At 35.1% G+C, this 23,427-nt stretch overlaps 1 protein-coding gene across 3 annotated transcripts in view; it reads right to left on the bottom strand.

The window, feature by feature from the left end:
- The window catches only part of DOK6 (docking protein 6), a 229,426-nt gene that overhangs the window by 39,209 nt on the left and 166,790 nt on the right, over positions 1 to 23,427 (bottom strand). For all 3 annotated transcript variants that reach the window (XM_087931024.1, XM_087931022.1, XM_026699162.2), the window contains exons 5-6: positions 14,282 to 14,471; positions 9,470 to 9,608 (exon numbers count right to left, since the gene is read on the bottom strand). In XM_087931024.1, coding sequence (XP_087787150.1) covers positions 9,470 to 9,608; positions 14,282 to 14,471 — 329 coding nt within the window. The remainder of the gene's footprint in view (positions 1 to 9,469; positions 9,609 to 14,281; positions 14,472 to 23,427) is intronic.

Genomic DNA, 23,427 nt, shown 5'->3' on the forward strand with positions numbered 1-23,427 from the left:
TTCACTGAAAAGGAAAAAAAAAAGTGAATTGTAGATTTTGTCCAAGCCAGACTGGATTTGTGAGTATGGTGGAGTAAAACTGACTTATTACAGCAGCTGTAAAAGGCAGCATTCTGTGTAAAGTTCATGGGCTTGCAAGCAGCAATGTCATTAGGAGGTAATGATTCCAAAAACAGCATTAATTCTCACATGGTCTTTCTACTGCAGCCATTGTACAAAGATTAAAGGACATCAGGGATGGGACTGAAAAGAATTTATAGGGGCTATATGGTCTGCATCTCACAACCATGCTGCCTTATAACCCTAATTTTTAAAATATTTAATATTTTAGTATTTATTTGATTTGTCAATTGCTTACAAGATACAGGTATAAGAATAAATATAATTTTGAATACATGAGATAGATACTTATAAGAAAAATAAAAAACAATGGGACAGGGACAGTAGGCACGATTGGTGCACATGCACCAATTAAAATACTATATATCAATACACGAAGACATGACATTCATTTAAACAATGTTTAGAAGTAGTAGTAAGTAACTGATTAGTCTTGTGACCCTATCAATAAAATAAAATAACAATAAAATACAGCATATAGTCTATTTCTGGAATAAGGTAGGAGGACACTATTATAAAATACATGTGTGTTAATACAATGTGTCATAATCAAATAAATAAAGTTCCCTTACAGGGTACTGTAATGCAGTGTACAGGATTCTGAGAACCACTGCCTTAGTTATAAACTTAGCACTTCTATATACAGTATGTACATTTGAGTAAATATGACAATCTGTGGACTGAATACCTAGTTCCTGGCTGTTCTTTCCAATAGGGAGGATAAGTATTTAAGACTAATGGGAGCATATAATTGACACTTGAACAAAATATGAGAAATATTTACAATGGCTAGTTATGGAGGTTCTCTTGTTATATGGCAAGTGGTAGAAGTGCTCGTATTTAACCACGGGAGTCCAACAACTCCAATCTTGCACTACAATAGGCTCTTCTTAAAATTGTGTCTTGACTCAATGACAGGCATTTTCATTTTGAAAAACTGTTTTATTCTTAGGCAGCCAACCTAGGGATCTATTTTTAGCCAATAATTCCATGGTGAACACTAATATCTAGGACTTTCTGTTTAAAAATTTCCCTTGCTTGGGAAGCCATTGAGAGTAAGTGCTGCATAGAAAACCCATGTTGTGAAATAACTTTGGAAAGTTGGCTGAGCCAAGAGTTGGGCTGGGCCATGCTTATCTGACCTGTTAAGCATATTTTGGGAAGTCTATCAGGGTAACAATATTTAGAATTATTGTATATTTTACATTTGGTCAATTTCTTTTCAGAAGAAAGCCTCATTTATGAATTCCTATAAATCACAGACAACTATTCCAGAGTAAATTAGATGCATTGGACAGGAATTTTGAGGATTCCAAGGTCAGAATAAAATACTCTTTCTAAAAGTTTCATTTTATGTTTCAGGTATTTTAATATTCTGTGACTGGCTTGCTCATTTAAAAAGAAAAATCCTCATTCAGAGATTATGACAATATATCAGCCAACAGACCCCACAACAGATTCTATCCATGCTGCTAATAACTGGGACTTGGGATATGTCAGTAAATTTCATTTTCAGAAACTGGGAAAAACATGTGGGACATAAAAATTATCTACTTTCCTGGTAGATAACACTTCTTCTTTGCTATAGGCAAAGTAAAACTAAATGAGATAAACTATAATCCCTGTATCTTCTCTTGTGCTTCCATTTGGAACAATGTGGACTATGCATGTGCAATACAGATATAGCTGTAATTCTGAATTTTCAGTTTGTAAAATTTTCAGTTTGTAAAGTTTTGTTGGGTAGCATATTTTCCCTGTTGTTCATAGACTCTGCTGAAGTGAGTCTAACAGATTGTTCTTTACTTCACTGATGACATCAGTTCTGTGGATATTTGTGTGGACATACTGTATGAGACCACAAAAAGCATGTTTACATGTTGTTTCCTTATTTCCAATATGACTTTAAAACATATTTTTCCTCCAAATCTTTTATTTATGCAGTTTTCAGCACATTGGCTGATTGGTTTACCTTCATGGTTCTAGAATGAAAATTATTGTTCCCTGATCTACATTATCTAACTTCACGTTCTATTTGGGGAAAATCAAGATTATTTATATCACGTCAAGTTTGGGGTTTTATAATGAATATGCATGATAGATAGATAGATAGATAGATAGATAGATAGATAGATAGATAGATAGATAGATAGATAGATAGATAGGCAGGCAGGCAGGCAGGCAGGCAGACAGACAGATAGATAGATAGATGTAAGGGTGGGATTCAAATTTCTTAACAACTGGTTCTGTGGGTGTGGCCTAATTTGTGGGTGTGGCTTGGTGATAATGTGACTGGCTGGGTGTGGTTTGCTCTGGCATGGCTTGTATGTAAATATTATAAATATTTATGTAAATATTGATTTTTTTATAAAAAAAGAGCAAGTTTTACCCAAAATTAGGCAAAGCAGGCTAGCAAGCAAACTCACAAATTAACTCACAACATACCATGTATGTAAATATTGAATTTTTTTATTAAAAAAGAGCAACTTTTACCTAAAATCAGGCAGGCAGATTGAGTGGCTCACAGAATGACAGATTCATTCAGAGATCTATCTTTCTGCCATCGGCTACCTGTGTCTGCACTGAATAATAGAAGCTTCAGTCCTAAGGAAGGTTCGCCTCTGCTTAAAAGCAGAGCTGAAGATCTAAAGATTAGCTAGAAAGCAAGAAATCCAATGTTTTCCTGCTTTCTAGCTAATTTAAATCTCCCAGCACAGTAGAACAGCTGATGGTCGGAAAAAAAGGAAAAATATTAACTTTAGCATGAAAGTTTGATGGCGCGCATGCCAGGTGTGACTGGGCGAGGCAGGGCGGGGCCAGCCAGTGGCACGATTTCCCAGTTCTCCGGCAGCTAGAACCCCACCCCTGGTAAAAGTGCATTTTGTGTGCGTGTGTAGACCATTTCCAAAAAACCTCAGCTGTGCCGCCCAAACAGCTGACAAGCACTGTGTGCGAGTGTGCAGCATTTCAATTTCCTCTTCTTTCCTGCTTTTTCAACCTCAGCTGTGACGTGCAAAACAGTTGAGGTTGAAAAAGCAGGAAATAAAGGACAGCCAAGAGCCTGAGTGGGCAGCTGGGCCAAACAGAGAAGCAGACACCGAACTGGTTCGGTACCTGCTGCTCTTCAGAGCTACTGGTTCTATAGAACCAGGCCGAACCGGTAGCATCCCACACCTGGGTAGATGATAGATAGATATAGACATGCTGTATGTAGATATATATCCCTTTCAGTTTATCATCAAGTATACATACATTTGTCATCAAATATATAGTGATCCAAAATATATTATAGAGATGGATTTTCAAAAAAAATTGATGCTCCATCTCCTAATACAAGCTCTTATAGATTGATAATTGGTTTTAAAAAAGTAAAAATAAATGGGGGAAGATATGAAAAAATGAAGTCCCCCCAAAACCAGTCCACCCTGGATAGTGAGAAATTCTGAATCAAGAGAAGTACATACTTTTCACAATATAGGTGGGTTCACTACCAGCTGCTTTGGTAAAGGCAACCAGTTTGGGAGGTTTTAAAAGGGAACTGTACAGGGTCATGGAGGATTACTTATTGATGAGAATTAATATTTTGAACTACTTCTTGAATCACAGGCAAATGTTTTAAATGTGAATTGCCAGAAGCAACAGTTGAAGAGTTATATCTATTTCCTGTTAGTTCAGATTTGTGAGCTCCACAAAGCCATCTAGTTGTCCTCTGGGTGACACAATTCTGGACTATGTTCCAAGTATTTCATGGCAATGCTCCAGATCATTTTCTCTCTTTCTGTACGTATATGTGTGTGTTCGCGTACACAGCCTCAACCTATACGCACTCTCTCTTATCCACAAGCCTTTTTGGAACTCATACTGAGAGGCCTGCAAGCATTGGTACTACTGTTCATGAATCCCTTTTGAGTTTCAGTTCAAATAAGAAAAACTACTTCAACCTCCAAAGTTGCTTTTGAAGTTTTAAAAGCTTCAGTGCTACTGTATATAGGCTATTTGATCTCGTACGTTACCTACATGATATCTGAGATCAAAAGATCTTTTTACTACAAAAGAAAAAGAAAAAACTTTTCTTCCTTCAGAAGAAGCAATGGACGAAATTTTACCTTGAGATGAATAGAATTCTCCCTCAGAAACAAATACATCCCATATAATAGTGCCATTTCTTGCTACTAAAATTGTAGCATTTATTTATATAAAAGATTTTGGTCTTAATAGTAAAAGATAAAAGTGGGCTCTTGAAAACTAAAGGTCAGTGTAGTAATATTCCATATTTGCCTTAATGCATCATCAGGGAGATTGACATGGTGCATGGTTTAATCTCCAATAAACATATATTAATATAACTTTTAACAGTTGCCTCTTTTTACTTAATTTATTCTGTCTTTTTCTTTGTTCTCTTCTTTTTGCTTCTCAAAGTACTTATTTAAATGTTCCTTTAAAGCTGTAAGGTCTTAAGGGCAGAGACCTGTCTTTTGTTTATATTGCCCTACGAAGAGCATACTGATGGCTGGCTATTTATCACCTTAGCAACAGAGTGCACCCTGCTCTGTTTTGTCTCAGTACTATAAATATTCTGTATCAGATGATAGAAAATTGCAGTGCATCCTCCTCCCTGGCAAGTAATTTGTGCCATCTTGAGTAATATAATATTAATATTTGCATCATTGAGCACATTTCAAAATTCTAAAATATTACTGATTTATTAGGAAAGATACTACTGATGACATGTTTGACATAACATATCCTTCATCGCTGTATTATATAATACAATCTCTTTATGACATCATGGACATATCTTTTCAAGCTGGGCAACACCTGAAGGCTGCATTCCCTCAGAGCTAAGCTGCTGGAGGCTGTGATTAGCGGAAAAAAGCACCATTGAACTGAATCAAAAGAAAATAGGGGCCAAGACAATTCTCTCTTGTTGACAAATCTTTTTCTCTCCTTTTCTCTCTTCTTTCTGGATCATTCTTATCCAGAGATTTGAACAGACTGTTTCCAGAGGATTTTAAAATCAGAGACCAGAATTGTTCAGTCTGCTTTAAAAAAGAATAGGTGTCAACTCTAAGCTTCTGCAGCCATCTTTTCATTTCTGTTTGCCAAACAGTATGGGGGGAAGGGAAAAAGCTTCGAATGTCAGACTAAAGCAACAGATCATCCTGTAGTCATCTCAAGAGGTGCTGGCCAGAGACTGGAAGAGTTACCAAGGAGATGCCAAAACACCTAATTGGACAATGCGTCCTGTGACAAGGAGGAAGGAGAATATCTATCATTTAATTATACTAAAACTGCGGGAAATAGTTTGAGTTGGTTTTGCCTTCATGCTGTTCCAAAATGATGTACTCAATACAATAGATCTTTAAGAAATCTGATTGTCCTGGAGTGCTGACTCAGTTGGGTTCATCATCTGGACCTTGTCAATAGGTTTAGACCCAACATTGAGCTGCCCAATGAAATTTGAATGCATTGTATTCATCTTTTGTCAACTATACTAATATTTATGGAACACTTTTTTTAAAAAAATCTTGACTTCCGAGAATTTACCTCTAATAAAATAGTTGCTAATTGATACCAATTCAAAGGCAGGGTGGAATGCAAAGAATGACTCTGCTAATCAAGGTTGTGTACATAAATAATCCAAATGAAATTGATTATGGAACACATAAGATGCTACTTTTACCAGTTCTGCACTTTATTCTTGTGTCCCCAAATGTATTTGCTATTATCAAAATCTATCACTTGACGAATCATGTGACCAGTCATAATTCAAGGACTAGCTGTGTATCTTTATTTGCAGATAAATTCATAGTTAGCAAAAGTGTCAGATATCCATAATATGCAAAGATGGACTTCCTATGTCAGCTATGCAGAAATGTTCAATAGCAAATAAACTCCAATATGTACTTGCATATGATTTGGAATGTAACTGCTTATAGATCAAGCTGTGGATTAAAAATGAAGAACATACTGGAATAGTAATGTTCTCTTGCCCTATTCTTACCAGGTAAAATTTCTACTTCTTGCATGATTTAAATATTAAAACAAATACATAATTTTAAAAAAATAAATAAAATCTAAAGTGTTACTTGTGTTTTAGGAAAACCCAAACTATCCTCTCTTGATTGACCTTCAAGGTTTTTAAATCTAAGAAAGAAAAACAATAATACAGTACAAAACAAACAAGATTTATTGCTGCCTTGGTAGCTGGTATTTTATAAATAAGTCTGCCCACTTCTGCTGTTTGCATTATTTATACGAAGTGACATAACAGATTTTCCTTGTGTGAATATATAAACTAGTAAGATTGTATTAAATAAATAAATCAAGTTATGGCCAAATCTTATGCCTTGCAAACTTTAGGCATTTGGCACAATTCAGTTTGTCTACTGTAATGATTCCAAATATTGTCCAAGCACAACTCAGATAACAAAACCAGATTTTTAACACTTGAGTAAGATGCAAGCATTAGAAATAGAAGAACTTTTTCTCTGTTCCCTCTTCCTTCGTTTCTTCTCCTTACACTTATAATACTCTACAAGACCGAGCCTTGTTGTTTAAGTTGTGGATGATGGGCAGTGGTGGGATTCAAAAAAATGTACTAACAGTTCTGTGGGCATGGCTTGGTGAGCATGGCAGTGGAAGGATACTGTAAAATTTCCATACCCACCACACTCCAGGGGAAGGATACTACAAAATCCCATTCCCTCCCCACCCCACTAACCTGCTTTCCAGCTCCATTCACCTGTACAGGGCAACAAAAAAAGACCCAGTCGATCAGGGAGGCAGAGAATAGATGGGGGCGGGGCCAGTCAGAGATAGTATTTGCTGGTTCTCCGAACTACTCAAAATTTCCGCTACCGGTTCTCCAGAACTGGTCAGAACCTGCTGAATAGCACCTCTGATGATGTGTGACTTCTCCCCTTTTATAAGATACAATATGATTGTTAACATAAAGCATGCTGAAAACAGTTGTTTTCAACTACTTATACATCTATAGGAAATCTACATTAACCTGTGTGCTCCTTGTACTCAACTATATAACCATAGCAGATATGGTTGAGAGAAGATGAATTCCGTTATTTAAAAAATGCAAAGGAAGTAGGATAAAGACAAGAAGATGATTAGATAAGAAAGAACGGGCAAGATTAATCTTCCATGAAGAGAGGATGACATTAAGGAAGGTGATGTTTGCTACTTGGGGTGTGTGTGTGTGTGTGTAATTTTTATTGCATTTTTATTCACTTATTTTTAACCACTAGTTATAAATTTTCTTTGATAAGCAATCAAAAATTATGATAAAACCACTTCTGACTTTGTTTTAAAATATGTCTGCACAGAACACAATTCCTGAAAGGCTAAAATACCTGGACTGTATATACTAATGCAAATATTGATAAATAAATATGGGGAAATGAGCATATTATATACACAGAAATTTCAAGTTTTATGTCACATTAGTTATATATATCAACTAATATAGAACATCTTTAATTTGTATATAATTTCCATGTTTTCTCAAATTCATTACATTTTTGCTGTCCCTCCACTAATAAAGATTTATAATAATGACACTGCACTCATATTTCACCTTTGTTGCATCCAAATCTTCCAATATTTCACATGAATAGTTATTGTGGCTTACTCTAAAATAAAAATTGGACAAAGAAAGGAAGAAATTAGGCCAGTAGAAAGCCTCATAGCTGGCTGAGTTGCCTTAATAGCTGACTAGTGGTGAATGAGACTTAAAAAACCACAACATATTTAATTTCAAGCAATATTTGAGTTCTATGGACTAAATCATACTTCACTACAAATCTCCTCCAAGGGTGACTTGGTTTCAACTATTAGCTTGGGTAATTTATGTGAATTGTGATGTAAGTAATATGGAAAGTAACTGGAGCAGTATGCTTTATAATAGGTTTTTAGCGAGATCCTGTTAGTTACTTTCAAACCATATTTAATATATCAGAAATGTCATAGAATGTAAAGTTCAATTAGTAAGATAAATTTCATATCAGAACTATTCTTCTGATCAACAGATTTGAAAATGGTACTTGGCCATACTTTTTTCTCCTTTCTTTTAGAGCTTTTTAGATCAACTCTCACAACTGACCAGAGAAAAACTAAAAGGAAATACACAGTAATTTAATGTGCGATAATATATAGCAGTTCTGAGAGTATTGACTTTCCCCTAAATGGGCTTTTCTATTGAAAATATCTTAGAATCCTAGAATTAAACACTTAAGGCAAACTGAGTTGAAGAGAAAATGTCCCTGTGAGTTAATCAGAAAGACAAATTATCTTCTCAATTTGCTGCGAGACTGCTTGGTGAAACACGATGTAATAGCCTATATTTACCTAGCGGTTCAGAACTATATAATATAAAGCCTCCACGATTTAAACATTTTCATTACCTTTCTACTTCTTGATACCATTTCTTAAAAACTGAATAAAAATAAAGAACATTGATAGTTAATACACACAGTAGCAAATTGGTAAGGAAAGACCTGTGGAAGCCCTTCATATTTAAACTATTAAGCTGAAATAACTGGGAAATTACTGCGAGGAAGATCTGGGTACCAGTGATTTGCTGAACAAGGAATATGAATAGAATTTTTAAAAATACTCTTCATTTTCCAACATCTTTACTATGATCTTCATAAAGAAGGTCATCTGTGTGACTGCCCTGATTTTATGATATTTTTCGCAGCAGGTCTAAAGCAAATGCCACAGTCTTAAAGCAAATCCATTGTTTGTTATGGGCACAATTATGCTGAAAACCAAAAGTACGTGCCATTTATCAGCAAAACCATAGTAAAATATGGCCATTGACCATGGGATGCTGCACGCTTCCATAAAGGTGAACCAGTTGCCAAGCATTTGATATGAGATCACATGATTACGGGTGTCATGTGTGCATGGCCATTAGAACTAGGTTGCAAATATCCCCAGAGAAGTCCATCATAACTTCAAATGGTTGCTAAAGAACCATTCATAACTCAAAGACTACCTATTGTAGAAAGAAAACACATGTCTAAAACTTTAAATGCTCTATTTTGTTCTGATAAATTTAGGCAAAATTTACATTCAATTACATGTATTTTGACCCTGCATCTCATTAGGAAGAAAAAAAATCTTATTAATGGCAATTTCTCACTTCCATAATTGTTACATGATTATGTGATTAATAAATAAAACCATAATTTTAACAAAGAGTAATCTGATATGAGTAATATCATTTGTTTAATAATTGTCAAGATAAATATAAGGTTTCTTATATAAATCTGATTTTATTTCAAAAACAATTTCCTTCCAAGAAATGACCATTTAATAATAGCAAGGGTCTTACCCGTGCTTTCTGTTCCATCTCCATCATCAATCTTTCATGTTGCTCAGCTATTGCAAGTGTTGCAGAGTGGACTTTCTGATAGATCATCTCACCTTCTCTTGTCTGAAAGGTAAATAGCCCTTCTCCTGTGTCACACATCCTGAAAAATGTATATACATAAATTTTTATATTAAGAATGAATTTCTGTTTTAGAAAGAAATAATTGAAATACTTTCAAGTAATATCTCAAAAAAATTGTATGTTTAATTTTGTAGGGGTTTATTTACATATATAAACATGATTATGTGAATAATCAAGAATCTTCCTTAGGGATGCACATATTAAAATATTGAAAGAAATGTCCAAGCCATCACCTTATTTGTGATTTTTTTCTAATACCTCAATAACCATGCCTCATGTTTCAATGTTAGATCCTGAATTTGGAAACATTAGTTTTGCAGCTTGGCAACCTCACAGAATGAGTTGAGGACATTAGCTATGTCCGTGACGGCGAACCTACAGCCATTTGTGTGGGCATGTGAGCACCAGCCAAACTTACCTGCACTGCACATGCGCTCACCTCCCAGTTGATTTTTGGTCCATTTGAGGCCTCCCAGAGTCTTGAGGGAAACCTCTGCAGCCTCAGGAGGCTGAAAAATGGGCCTTCCGGAAATGCCAGAAGTGCGCATTTTCAGCCTCCAGAGGGATTCTGGAACCTGGGAGAGGCCATTCTCATCCTCCTAGGGGCTCAAGGGAAGCCTCTGCTGCCTTTGGAGGCCGAAAACCAGGCCTGTTTCATCACTTCAGGAAGTGACAAAATGGGCCCATTTCTCAGCCCCCAAAGGCTGCAGAGGCTTCCCTCGAGCCCCTGGGAGGGCCAAAATGACCTCCCCCGGGCTACAGAGGCCCTCCAAAGGCTGAAAATAGGCACTTCTGGTATTTTGGGAAGGCTCATTTTTCAGCCTCCCGAAGCTGCAGAGACTTCTGGGAGGCAGAAAAAGGCTTCAAACGGGCCAAAAATCAGCTGGGAGGCACGTGCATGTAAGGGGGTGTGGGGAGTGTTGTGTACACATGCGCAGGGGAGCATTGCATTGTGGGTGCTGGCACACAGGTGCACACGCTATCGCACTTTCAGCACACCACAGCAAAAAGGTTCACCATTACTGAGCTATAACATCCAATATGACAACATCCTGTAAAGAGTTTTGCATCAGCATATTTTGCAGACATGCCATTAAACCCTGATTTAGTGCTAACTGGGACATACTGACCAATCCATGATTAGGAAAATCATGGATTACCATGTCAATGAGATTTAGATTCACCGCCTGTAGGTGGAAATGCAGAACATGGAGGTGGAGTCAAGAGAGGAATCAGCCTGGAATTGTTACATTCCCACAAGTGGTGCAGGTCCTGCTCCTTTTGAATTCTATTAACTCTTATCTAGCACAAATTTAGTGCTGATCATTAGTTGATTAGATTCTTGCATATAGTCATGAACAATAAATCAGCTTAATTGGAACTTAACACTGATCCTGATTCTCCACACCTGACACTGCATGAAATTATGATAGAAGATTCAGGTAACAAATTTAAGCCTGTATAATTTATAATACAATATAGAGATATAGGGTTGCAAACACACACTGTATTCTCAACAACAGCTTTTCTTTCAATTGGAAAGCAGCGGTTCTGTTTCTAATATATAACAGGTACCCATCCCTGTGGAACCCATCACATCCCTTTAGTTCCTAATAGTCACATCAGTGGTGGGATTCAAATTTTTTTACTACAGGTTCTGTGGGCGTGGCTTAGTGGGTGTGTCAGGGGAAGAATACTGTAAAATCCCCATTTCTACCCCATTCTAGGGGGGAAGGATATACATATACTGTAAAATCCCCATTCCTTCCTCACCCCACTAACCTGATTTCCAGCTCTGTTCTCCTGTGCAGGGCAACAAAAGAAGACCCAGCCAATCAGCTGGGACTCAGGAAGTACAGAATAGGTGGGGGTGTGGCCAGTCAGAGGTGGTATTCTGAACTACTCAAAATTTCTGCTACCAGTTCTCTGAACTACTCAAAATTTCCACTAGTGGTTCTCCAGAACTGGTCAGAACCTGCTGAATACCTCCTCTGAGTCACATCTATATTTAATTTGTGAATCTCAGAGACCCTACTGAATGACATGTTCGTGAGCCCAAAATTATGGTCATAAGACGTAAGTCATTGTGATTAAGTGGGTCACCAGAAATCTTTGAGAAAAATAAAGATGCAGTACATAATCCTATGGTTCTACTCTTAGCATGGAACACTCAATAAACTAAAGGTTAAAGCCATGAAAGATCATAGTTAAAGTTAGCAAAGGTTAATAAATAAAAATGAAACTGAAGCCCAGAAAGACTGAGCTATTAATCAGTGTATATTGACAGCTAACGAGCCCTAAGGGGTAAAAAAAGGACACAGAAGTAAAGAAGCCTGCAGATCAAAATGAAGATTAATCTATTTAACAGTGAACAAAAAACTCCCAAGAAAGCAGATAAACTGCAGCTCAACTTGTGAAGATTTTATTCAACTCTTTATCAGTTGCCTGTTTCTTTTATTCAAATCAAGGTAAATTGTCTACAAAAATAAAAGTATTATCACCTTATGACTATGCTCTGTGAACATGATTCATATTTGAAAGTTGGAAAAAAATGATAATCTTGGATATGGACCAGTTCTCTATGAATTGTTCATTTTTGTTATTCCTTCCTGCTTTAATTGATTACTTTGAGACTTTGTTTGCCACATATAAATGGTTCAGTGCACTACTTTCCTTTGGAGTAATTCTGTCTGCACATCTGTTACATTCCTAGGAGACTGAAACTCAATATGGACAGAAAACTAAGGCAACTCACAACTTAATTGGCTTGGATTAAGCACAAAATGCTGCTGATTGATCAGCTGCTTTGTATATTTGGCTACTGAACAGGAACATTCCTTTTTTTATTTATCAGTTCCCATCTGAATAATTGGAGGAATAACACCCCAAGTAGTGTTCCAGATTAGGAACAGCCAAAAGAAATAAGGCACAGCAATTTAAACACCAGCTTCTGTGATCAACAGAAGTATGGTTGACAATTTAAGCTGATCCATTTTTGATGAGAAGTACAGTAAAACCTTGATTCTCCAGACCTTTATGTGGTAGATTTAATTGGATTGGAGAAAAGTCCACACTTTCCAAAGCAGCCAGAATAATTGTCATTTGTCTTAAATGACACAGCTGATATAAACAATGTATGATGACTTGATTGAATATCTAATATGTCAATTAATCATCTGATATTATCAGATGCCTGACATCCTTTCATGAAACCAGATTGTGTAGGATAGATTATTGAGGTAATGCATTTTGAAAATTTTATGCCAAGGCTGCTGTCAACATTTTTGCACAAATATTTAAAGCTAAATTTAGGATCTGGAGAAGAACTCTGTCACTTTTCATTGATTTAATAGAATTAATTACTGAAGAGAATACCATGCTGTTAAAGAGACATCTCAGTCAGAGTAATCTTTGGATGATTTATCTAATAAAAAAATCTTTAGTTTATTCCATGAAGATGCTTGAATCTGTATTATACAGTTGACTATAAAAATATAAAGCATCTGCTAGTTTTTTATTGCTTTTATCCTGCAAAATCATTTATTGCAGGAACATCATTTTGTATTATTTCAACCTAGAAGACTATTTATCTATCAAATTTGTATACTGCCATAATTCACAAGCACTCTCCCCAAGCTATACCTATTATGCACTTTGTCTATTTTTTCCTTGTCTTATTTTTTCCCTCTGTCCATCATGAATTAATTTATTTGATAGGTTTGTCAATCACAAATCAATAAAACAATATTCTTAAGAATTACAATGTGTCTAATAACACATTTCTGAGTTTAGGATATAAAAAAATAGATTCACCATTTTATTAAAAACTGATATTCTGCTAATGTGTCAGAGATACATGTCATGCCCTTGGTAGAGTTGGAGGGAGAGGAGGAACAGCCGACAGGGAATGGAAATGTGGCTCTGGAGGTTGTGGAGGAGGCTGGGGAAGGGTAGAGGCTGGCTGGGCAGTCAGAGGAAGAACCAGGCCCATCCCCTCTGCATCCTAGGACATGCAGGGAGAAATGGAGAAGGCTTGGCTTACGAGAGAGGAAACGGCCATGATCCTCCTCATTGGTTGCAGCTGGGGAGACTAGTATATAAGAGAAACGATTACAACAGAACATTGCCAGAAGCAAAGTGTGTGTTATTTTGGGCCAAAGTTATCTTGGTTGGCCTCCTTCCAACAGACTGTGCCTTGTTATCGCCTTGAATTTGGTAATTATCCTGGTCCGTTGTGGAAATTTCGTCATTGTAGTTTGTTTGATTTTTTTATTTCACCACTATCTGCTCATTAAGTTCGGACTGTATTGCTTTCTTTTGAAGACTATTTTTGAGTATGTTTATCTCCAACTGAGAATTATTGAACAGTGGAGTTAAGTTGGAGGCATTAAAGGACATTTATTTATGTTTTGGATTTTGTTACATTTGTGTTACACTCCGGGTCATCATACAACATCACCAGACAAACCCAAATGCTTAAAGCCAGAATATAATGTTGCCTAACTATACTTTGTGGATTGGAAATGCAAATTCATTAAAACAACAACAACAAAAACCTAAACCTACAGAAAAACAACTTTGCTGACAATAGTAAAGCAACTACTCTTAAATGTGCCTCTTTTACACTGTACCATGACAAGGCCGATCTTAGCAATAACACACAATTATTTGAAAGTATGAACTGAATCTTACCTTCCAGATTCAAAAGTGAACCATGTTGAATCACGCCCATATCTTCTCAAAGAACTGAGAGGCCACATGACCAGTTTAACCTTAGCATTATGGATATCCCAGAGATAAATGTTTTCATGTGTGATCTGCATCGTACATTCACCATAGATATCTAAATTTGGTGTAGGCATAAGATATACATTGAATCGTTCTAGAAAACAGAAACAGAAACAATACAATCATAGTAAAAAGTGTGAACTGGCTTGAATTATGACCACAATTTCAAGTTTGCCTATTGACTGAAGCATTTATTAAAATAAAACTTATTTAAAGATAGGAGGGCATAATGGATTTAGAGGACAGGGTTGTATTTTATTCCTACCACTTTTGAAAGACGAGTTGAGACCCTGTTGATGAAATAAACCTTGGTTGTTTTTTATGACCTTCATAAAATGATATAATCACTTTCCTTTTTTAGCATTATAATTTCAATTTATTCCTTTACATAGGTTTTAAAGTTTTAAAGAACTTGGCATATTGTAGTAACAGACTTATAATACAGACTTTAAGCTTTGAAAACTACAATTAAATAAATTAAAACATTTGAATTAAACTCTCATTTTGTCAAGCATTCAGTTTCCGTGTTTTCTTTGTATAGATGAAGAGAAAAAGTTAAAACAGATTTCTCAAAAACAATTTATTACATCACCTCCTAATTTATCTATCCAAAAAGTGAAAGGTAAGCAACTTTTTGTAGATAAACAAAGTGCTCTGTCCAAAGCCATTTATTTAGTCCCTTAATTTATTCTTATTGACTGGATGTGTGCCACTATATGAACTTATAATTTCAAATTATATAATACTAAAGTTCTAGATCCAAAGTGCTTTTTCAAGAGACAACTGGACTTATTTGCTTTGAACACTAAGCTGGAAATATGCATCAGAATTAATGTGAAATATTAGACACTGAACAAGAATGAAAATTTGAAAAAAGGTAGTTAATGAACAATTTCATGTACAATAATATTAAAGATTTCAAGCTATGAATAAAGTTGCATATATTAATACAATATATAAATGTATTTGTCCCTCAGCCTTAATATATATTTTTGTCCCTCAGCCTATTTAATTTTGCTTTATTGATAAGTTCTGATGTTAATTCACTCAGAGTTACACTTTCCATACTGATGTCCGTATAGATATATTTCTCACTAATCACATTAATGATGTAGTCTACAGGGCCCATAAATAAAAAAGGCCAGCTATGATTATGAGAATGTATTTTGGTTTTTTATAGTTTTCAAAATATTAATATATTGCTACCAAGTAAGGCTTCTTCCATTACTTAAGTATACTGTGAAACCACTCCAGTTTTTGTGAGGGTTTTTTTAAAAAAAGACTAATGCAAACACTACTTTTAAAAAAAATATAAATTGATGTGAGTACTTTCAAAATTCCTACCAAGCTTTTCATAACATAACCTGTGGATTATATTACTAAAGCTATGTGGTCCTACCATGTATATAGATGATATTAAAGCTGTTCTTGTTAATTATGGAAAGCTGGTTGAAGTATATTTTGATTAAAATATTAATTGGAATTAACATAATCCACTATTCTATTTATTTTACTATATCTGTAGACTATTGTAAGAGATTAGGAATTAACAATTTGTATAATTTTATAAAATACTTGAGTTCTGTATCTTTCTCAAAGTTAATCACAATATGTTGAATTAAATAATTTCAAATGCTTGGATAGAGCTTCAAAAAACATAACTTGACAGTTAAAATACTACTGAGTATTTGAATAAGATTAATGTTGGGATAAGATTAATGTTGATAAAATGTGTTTTGCATCAATTTAATATACATTTTAGAGATCTAAAAAATTAGATATTTCACATACAGATTAACTTAATTAGATCTCTCTTTTTTACAGCAGTTAAAGCCTCTGGAGGTTTTTTTTTTTTTTCAAAAAAAAAGTCACTTTGTAAGGATTTTCAATTATATAATTGGACTTTTATTTTAATTTATTAGAATGACACATTACAATTGTTTTCCCCTTTGGGTCCATTTTAAAGGAAATATGTAAAGTCTTTGAATCTTTGCAAATCTCAAGGACCGTGTATTCTAAACTAGGATCTTATTATATTTTGAAAAATGCTAGGCCTCTGTGGTTATTAATAGGTAAGTGGCAAGCTTTGATCCCAAATCACATATGAAGAGGGCAATGCAGAATAACTGAATTTTAAAAATAATGGAACAGATTTTCAGTTGGAATGTTTGGGCTAACAAGGGATTAATATTTTAAATCAGTTGATTCCAGAGGTGATATTCAGCAGGTTCTGACTAGTTCTGGAGAACCAGTAGTGGAAATTTTGAGTAGTTCGGAGACCCAGCAAATACCACCTCTGACTGGAGATTTTGCAGTATCCTTCCCCTGCCACACCTACCAAGCCACACCCACAGAACCGATATTAAAAAACTTTTTGAATCCCACCACTGGTTGATTCTTAATAATTGGTTTAAAGTTTTCAAATCTAATTTGCTTTCAATATACACTTGACAATGTATGCAACTGAAACAGGTATTAACTAAACTGCACGGGCTAGGTGCTTTAACATGCTGTGGGCCATTTGCAGCGTTAGTTACTTTCAGAGATGCTGCACTTTAACAGAAACTCACCAACATTTTAAAAATCATTAAAAATTCAAATGAAAGGTAGAATCAATTATTTATCTAAGCTGTTGAAGTAAGAGCTAGAATAGTAAATTTTGGAAAATCAATGGATTGTTTCAGGAAAATACATTTTTAAGGAATGTTTATTTTGAGATATGGCAAGTGTTCTTTGAGAACACTAAAACCCCTTTAAAAATTTGCAAAATGTATATTAACAAACTAGATAAACTTTTCGTTGAATTCAAAATTATAAAGCAGTCGTCTGAATGGAGAATACTCTGTCAATGTTCTGTATCTTTTATTTCACAGTTGTGACTGCAATTAATTCCCAGCTGGCATCTTGTTTTTTGTGAATAGTTTAATTCAGAATGAAATATTTCATGAACAGTCTTGCATCAAATTAACTCAATCTTTATTACAGTTTGAATCCAAGATATATAGGGTTTCCTGCCTAAGCAGGAGTTGGACTAGAAGACTTCCAAGGTCCCTTCTGTTCTGACCCAAACCCTTGTCCAATAAAACAAACATGAACCAAAGGGAAGAGAAACCTTTTATTGATTCTTACGAATCCCCAGTTAAAATTAATCCCCTGCTGCAAACTAATTAACTTTGATAAGCATGAGCCTCGCCAAAACTGTGTGAGCCTGCCAAAAATAACAGATAAGGTTACCTAGAAATATTTTACAACACAAGAGTCTTCAAATACCAACTAGGATACTGCAATGTCCACGAGGCTCGAGTTTCAAAATGTCTTTGCTTCCTGCAAAGAACGTCCAATTCACAGCTGGCACAGCTTGTTGAAGGAGGGGCTATTACCTTGCAGTCACCCGTAGTGCTGCAGCTGCTGTTTCCTGTGAGCAGCTCTGTGTGCACGCACACTTGGCACAGGCTCTTCGGGAACCTGGTGCTGCCAGCCTCCCCAATCATTGGTCCTGCCAGCCCCCACAATCTCTGAAGGCACCAGTCCACTCCCTAATGGTCCAGGCCCCACATCTGAGTCCTCGCTCTCCACAGCTATCCGCACCTGCTGCCAGCTAACCACAACACCTTCCTACTCTTTTATTTCTAAAGATCTTCTAAAGATATCAATTATTATTATAACTGGGAGTGCTTTTGATATCTTTTTTCTTAGGATCTGATTCAGTAAATCAGGGGAAAATACTTCTTGCCACATTAAAATATTTAAGATTATTATTAGAAAAGATCATTTGGGAAACACAGTTTGTTCAAAATGTCAAGATACGTTTGTTTCTTTTACATTGAACATCAGCGTCTTAAGGTGAGTTGTCCCTAAAAAGAAAAATTCCTGATTAGACTGAACATCAGCTGCAAAACAAAGAAATAGAATCAATAGTAATTATCCAAAAATGGAAGACAAATAAAAAGCAAGCAGTGAAATTTAGAAGAATTAGAACTCCTGATTAAAAAAAAAACATTCAAAATTTCATATACCAAGCTACTGGGTAAACATGACTATCACAAAAAGATCCTGCAGTAAATCATTTTATTATATTCCTCTTTTGTAACACTAATGGCATTAAACATACAGAGAAACAATAATCCTATTCCAGATCAATTCTAATTTTATCCATTGTAATCCAGAATAGATTAAAATATACAAGAGTGGAAATAAAATAAATACAGATGTACATATCCTGACTTGCTCAGAAAGCTTGATCAAGCTGAGGATGCAGTCATAAGGGGAATCCTTTATGCTATGAAGCAAAAACGTGAATATAAGAATCAGCTAAAAGGAATTAAAATGTAAAACTAATGTGAATTAATAGAAGCTGAAATAAATGGGAATAAATATGACAGCGTAGAAGAATTTATTCGATCTCATCCAGTTCACAAAGGCAGAATTCCTGAGAGGTTTTACAAAACTGGCATTGTAAAAGAGCCGATGTAAACTATCAAACCAGACTTTCAAGTATGCTCCTAATGTTTGGGAGATTTATACAAATACATATAAATTGCCAGACTAGATCTTTAGGAATTCCTGAAGGCTGGATGAATCTCTGAGGTTTGACTCCATTCATTTTCAGTACTGAATGTACGGAACCGGTCATCTTGCTATTTTTTTTTTTAGCACAATGGTTGCTTTGAGTCAGCTCAGAAATTTAATTATATCTTAAAGAAAAATGCAGATAAAATTCAAATGACAGGCAAGCCATAATTTGATAGTCCGTGATAGCAAATGACATTCATAAATAAATACAATTAATAAAAGAGGATATAAGCATAAAAAACAAAATATTCTTGACAAATCTCCGCTAGGTTTAAGATTCTGATTCCATAATATGAGCTCATTCATAATAAATGAGTAATTTAATGGGTTAGTTGGCAACCTAGTCATACATACTTGCAAATGAGATTTTAGGAATAATCCAAGAAATAAACTATAAAAGAACAGGCATCATCTGTTCTCCAGATGGTTTGGGCTATAATTCCCTCTCTTGCTGCCCAGGGCTGATGGAAATTGTAATTCCAAACATGAGAAATATACCTGGTTGTACAATCTGGTTCTGTAAGAACAATACTCTTATTTAGATGACCTACCTAATCTGTGACTATTCTGCAATACGGATGAATTTGAAGAGTAACTAAACTAGAAATATGAATATGAATATAAACATAGTTATGTTAACTAACCTTGGTTAGAATAAAGCATTCTCTGAATTTATAATTACACAAAATTGAATTTGCTATAAATCAGAGGATGAAGGAAAAGTATGTCTTTTCTGTCAGTACATTATGTTATGAACAATTTTATCATTTTTTGCAAACCTTAATTTGTTCTGTTTAAGAGCTTTATTGCACAGAACTTTTTTTAAAATATGGATATTAGCATACGATTATTTTCCATTTCCTGATTCCTATGTACATTAAAAATAAACTGAAGAGATTTCCTTTTCCCTTTAAATATAGGTGAATAACATAAATTTGCAAAAGGGTGTACTCCATTAATGATCAGACTAGTTTTGCTCTAATTTGACTGGTATGTAAAGGTAGCCACTGATAATTTAGTTTAAATTGTGATGTGGATGGCTCCTCCTGTGCTGGATTTCAGAATGGCCATCAAAATTTAGGTTCCTCAGCAGACCTTTGGGTTAGGAAAGTGAACTATGCTTCCTGTACAGTAATGTGGAAGATAATCATAGTAAATTTTATCTCTGCAACATTGTCATCTGTGATCCTTTGATCCTCTGCCAAGTAAATAATAACATTCAAGCTAATAATTAAAATAGTAGTTAAAAGGCAGACTAACTTTTGTCTGCCTCTTTGAATTATTTTGCACACGAAACTGATGAAGTGTATTAAAATCTAATCTAGTGGTTTGCTCTAGTGATTAAGCACCAAATTAGAAACTAAGAGAATGTGAGTTCTAGTCCTGCCTTAGGCGGGGAAACTGGATGGATGAGTTGGAACAATCATTCTCTCTCAACCCAACTCATTTCACAGGTTTGTGATTGTGAAAAAAATAGGAAGAATAAGAAGTAGTAGATATGTCTATTGCCTTGAATAACTTATAAAAATAAAGGTAAAATAAAATATATATAAATCTGAAATATAATTTAAACCATGATTTTTTTTAAAGTAAATTATCTGTGATTGTGAGCTTTTTAAATACAAATCTCACTTCAGGCAAGGACACCATTTATATGTCAGAAACCCTTTTTGTAATGAAAAATTCAGTCAAATGCATCCTATCCTGTTGAATAAAAGGGAAAGTTTTTCTAAATTAAATTATTTCATTAAATAAAACCTTGCAAAACTCATTAATATTTTACCCAATCATCTGAATGTGCATTTATATTTTGTTTTTTCTTGATAAAAGTAGCAAAGCACAGCTAGGTTTCCATGAATGTTGCATTACAACTTTTGTTTTCATGTGCAAGTAAGAAATAAGTTGGAACAATTTTTAAAAACATGTGTTTGCAAAAAAAGGAGACATTTCAATGCATTTGCTAATACTCCTGTTATAGATGGTTTATCTACTCCCGATTTAAATTTATTAATAAACATTTTGCATCATGTCTTGCTGTGTGTAGCAAAGGTAATGCCTGCTTTTCTTTCTAGAGTTAAGGTGACAGCTAGCTTTAGCTGTGCTAATTTAAATGCAAATTTCGGCACTGGGGGATATTTATCAAAATTGCAATGTCTGGGGTAGTGAAACTAATGATTCAATTCTGCATATTACTAGAACATCCATTTTGTTCTGGTCTTGAATTTAAATGCTGCTATTAATTATGGCTACTTGGAGTCTCACAGGTGCATTATGAATGGAGATCCTGGGGATAGGGTCCTAAATAGATTTGTTTCAAAACAGTTTAATCCAAAACAATAAATATGTTTCAGTTATGTACACTGAATAAATAAATAAGATAAATAAATGTTAGCTTCTTTATTTTGAAAGTAGTCTATTGGCAATTTAAAATTGCCAATTCTAACCTGATGCATCAATTGACATTTGTGCTGATATATTCTTGGACCTGACTTGGCTCAAGAGAGTCCTACAAAAAAATCAGAAACATTTCAGCCTGCTGTCCCAAAGTTGCTTTTCCAAGAGGCAAATGGACTTTGTGGTTTTTACTTGAAAACATTTCACTTCTCATCCATGAAGCTTCGATGAGAAGTGAAACATCTTCAAAGAAAAAGCAGAAAGTTCAGTTGCCTCTTAGAAAAGCACCTTTGGGATAACCATGACCTGGATGACTGAGAATCTCCATAGACATTTCAGCCTGATCTTCATCAAATTATGATTTTACTTAGAGTATTAATAAAACTGGCTTAGGACCATTCTGGGAAGTCCTACACCAAATTTTCAAAAGTTCCATACTGGAATTTCAGAAACTAGAGAGTTCCATCTCTAGTCTTAGTGAAACCCATTGATATTGCTTCCTTTTCACTGCAAATTTATCCAGAAAATATTTCATAGTGATGATTATTCTTTATGTAGTAATGTCTGCATTATCAGAATAAGATAAAAACATTTGGCACCATCCTTGCCTTGTAAATTACTCATTAATCACAACTTACTTTAGTACATAGTTTTGAAGGAAGTCAAACCTCCATAATAAATCTCACTGAGGAGCTTCCAGTTTGAAGGGCTTCGGAGACAGACAGAAATCCGTTATCGTGCGCGGTTTCTGTCTGGGCTCGCCGCTGGAGTGCCCTGAGCTGGCTGGCTTCGGGGCTAAGCCACTCCGTAGAGGTGGTGAAGAGGGGGGAGACTGCCAGCAGGGTCGAGGAGAGCCGCATCTCTCCTCCTCAGCTGGCCATTACTCTCTTTCCCGAAGGCAGTTGCAGTGGTGGTCAGAAATGGCCACCACAAAGAAGAACTGGACCGGAAAAGAATGTGCAGAAGGAAGATAAGAAGTGAAAGTTTTGGCTGACTGGGTTAAATTGTAAAAGCAACAACCAAGGTACCCTGGAATTTAAACTTACAAAAAATAACATCGCTCCCAAAGAAGAGTCGGAAGCAGCAAAGGAAAGTGAAAAGGGAAAGGTTTGGCTTTTTTTTCTCTTCTGTCTCCTTCCCTATACTGACAACTAAGAGACTTAAATAAAAAATCGGAAAAATCCACTTTGATATCAATAGGCAATTAAGCTGAAAATAAAACAAAATGCCAAACAGATAATAAAGATTTCTGGATGTTAAAAACTTCTTTTTTCATAAGCAGGAAGGGAGAGAAAAAGAATAAGGGCAGGATCTGGAAGAGGGAGGAGACTGCCTGGAATTAAAAAGAATCTAAAGTAAAACTTCAACAAGACTTCTAAAAGATACATTTTAACTGAAACTTTGCAACTAAAAAGTAACCCCAGGAAGAGAAAGTGAAAAAAAAGAGCAAAAAAGAAACACCTTGCGTGTGTTTGGATTATTTGGTGATCTTTGGATTATTGGTTATTCTATTTGAATGACTAAAATCAATCGGGTGGTTGTTTAAAAATTTATACAATGGCACCACTTCTGGATGAATTGAAAATGGAACTTAAAAAGTACAAAGAAGATGCACAAGAAGGGAAGGGTTCTTTTGGCTTCGTTTTTCAATTCTTAGAAATGGAGATTTGGAACCATGAGAAACAACAAGAAAAGACTGCAAAACAAGAAAACTGGGACAAAGAAGAAGCCATCTTTAATGAACAAGTAATTCTATGTGGAGAAGAAAAAGGAAAGGGGGGAAAGAGAATGGAGAATTTAAGACTTAAAAAAACAACCAAAGAAAAGAAAAATAATTCGAAAAATAAGTATAATACTGGAAAGCAACAGAAAGGGGGAATACAGAAGAGAGAAAAAGAGGTAGAGAGACAAGTGGGTAAAAAAGGGAGAGAGAAGAAGAGAGGGAAGAAGGAAAGGAAAAGAAGTTACAAAGGACCGGAGCAAGATATAGAGAAGTTAGTGTTAGTTAGTGTAATTTAGTGAAATGCTTGTGAATAAAATAAGTGAAATAAAATAAATGAGAAAATTGAATTAGGAAGGAACGG

The sequence above is a fragment of the Pseudonaja textilis genome, chromosome 3 (genome assembly GCF_049901715.1).
Source record: "Pseudonaja textilis isolate UNSWEBS1 chromosome 3, rPseTex1.2, whole genome shotgun sequence".
NCBI classification, from domain to species: domain Eukaryota; kingdom Metazoa; phylum Chordata; class Lepidosauria; order Squamata; family Elapidae; genus Pseudonaja; species Pseudonaja textilis.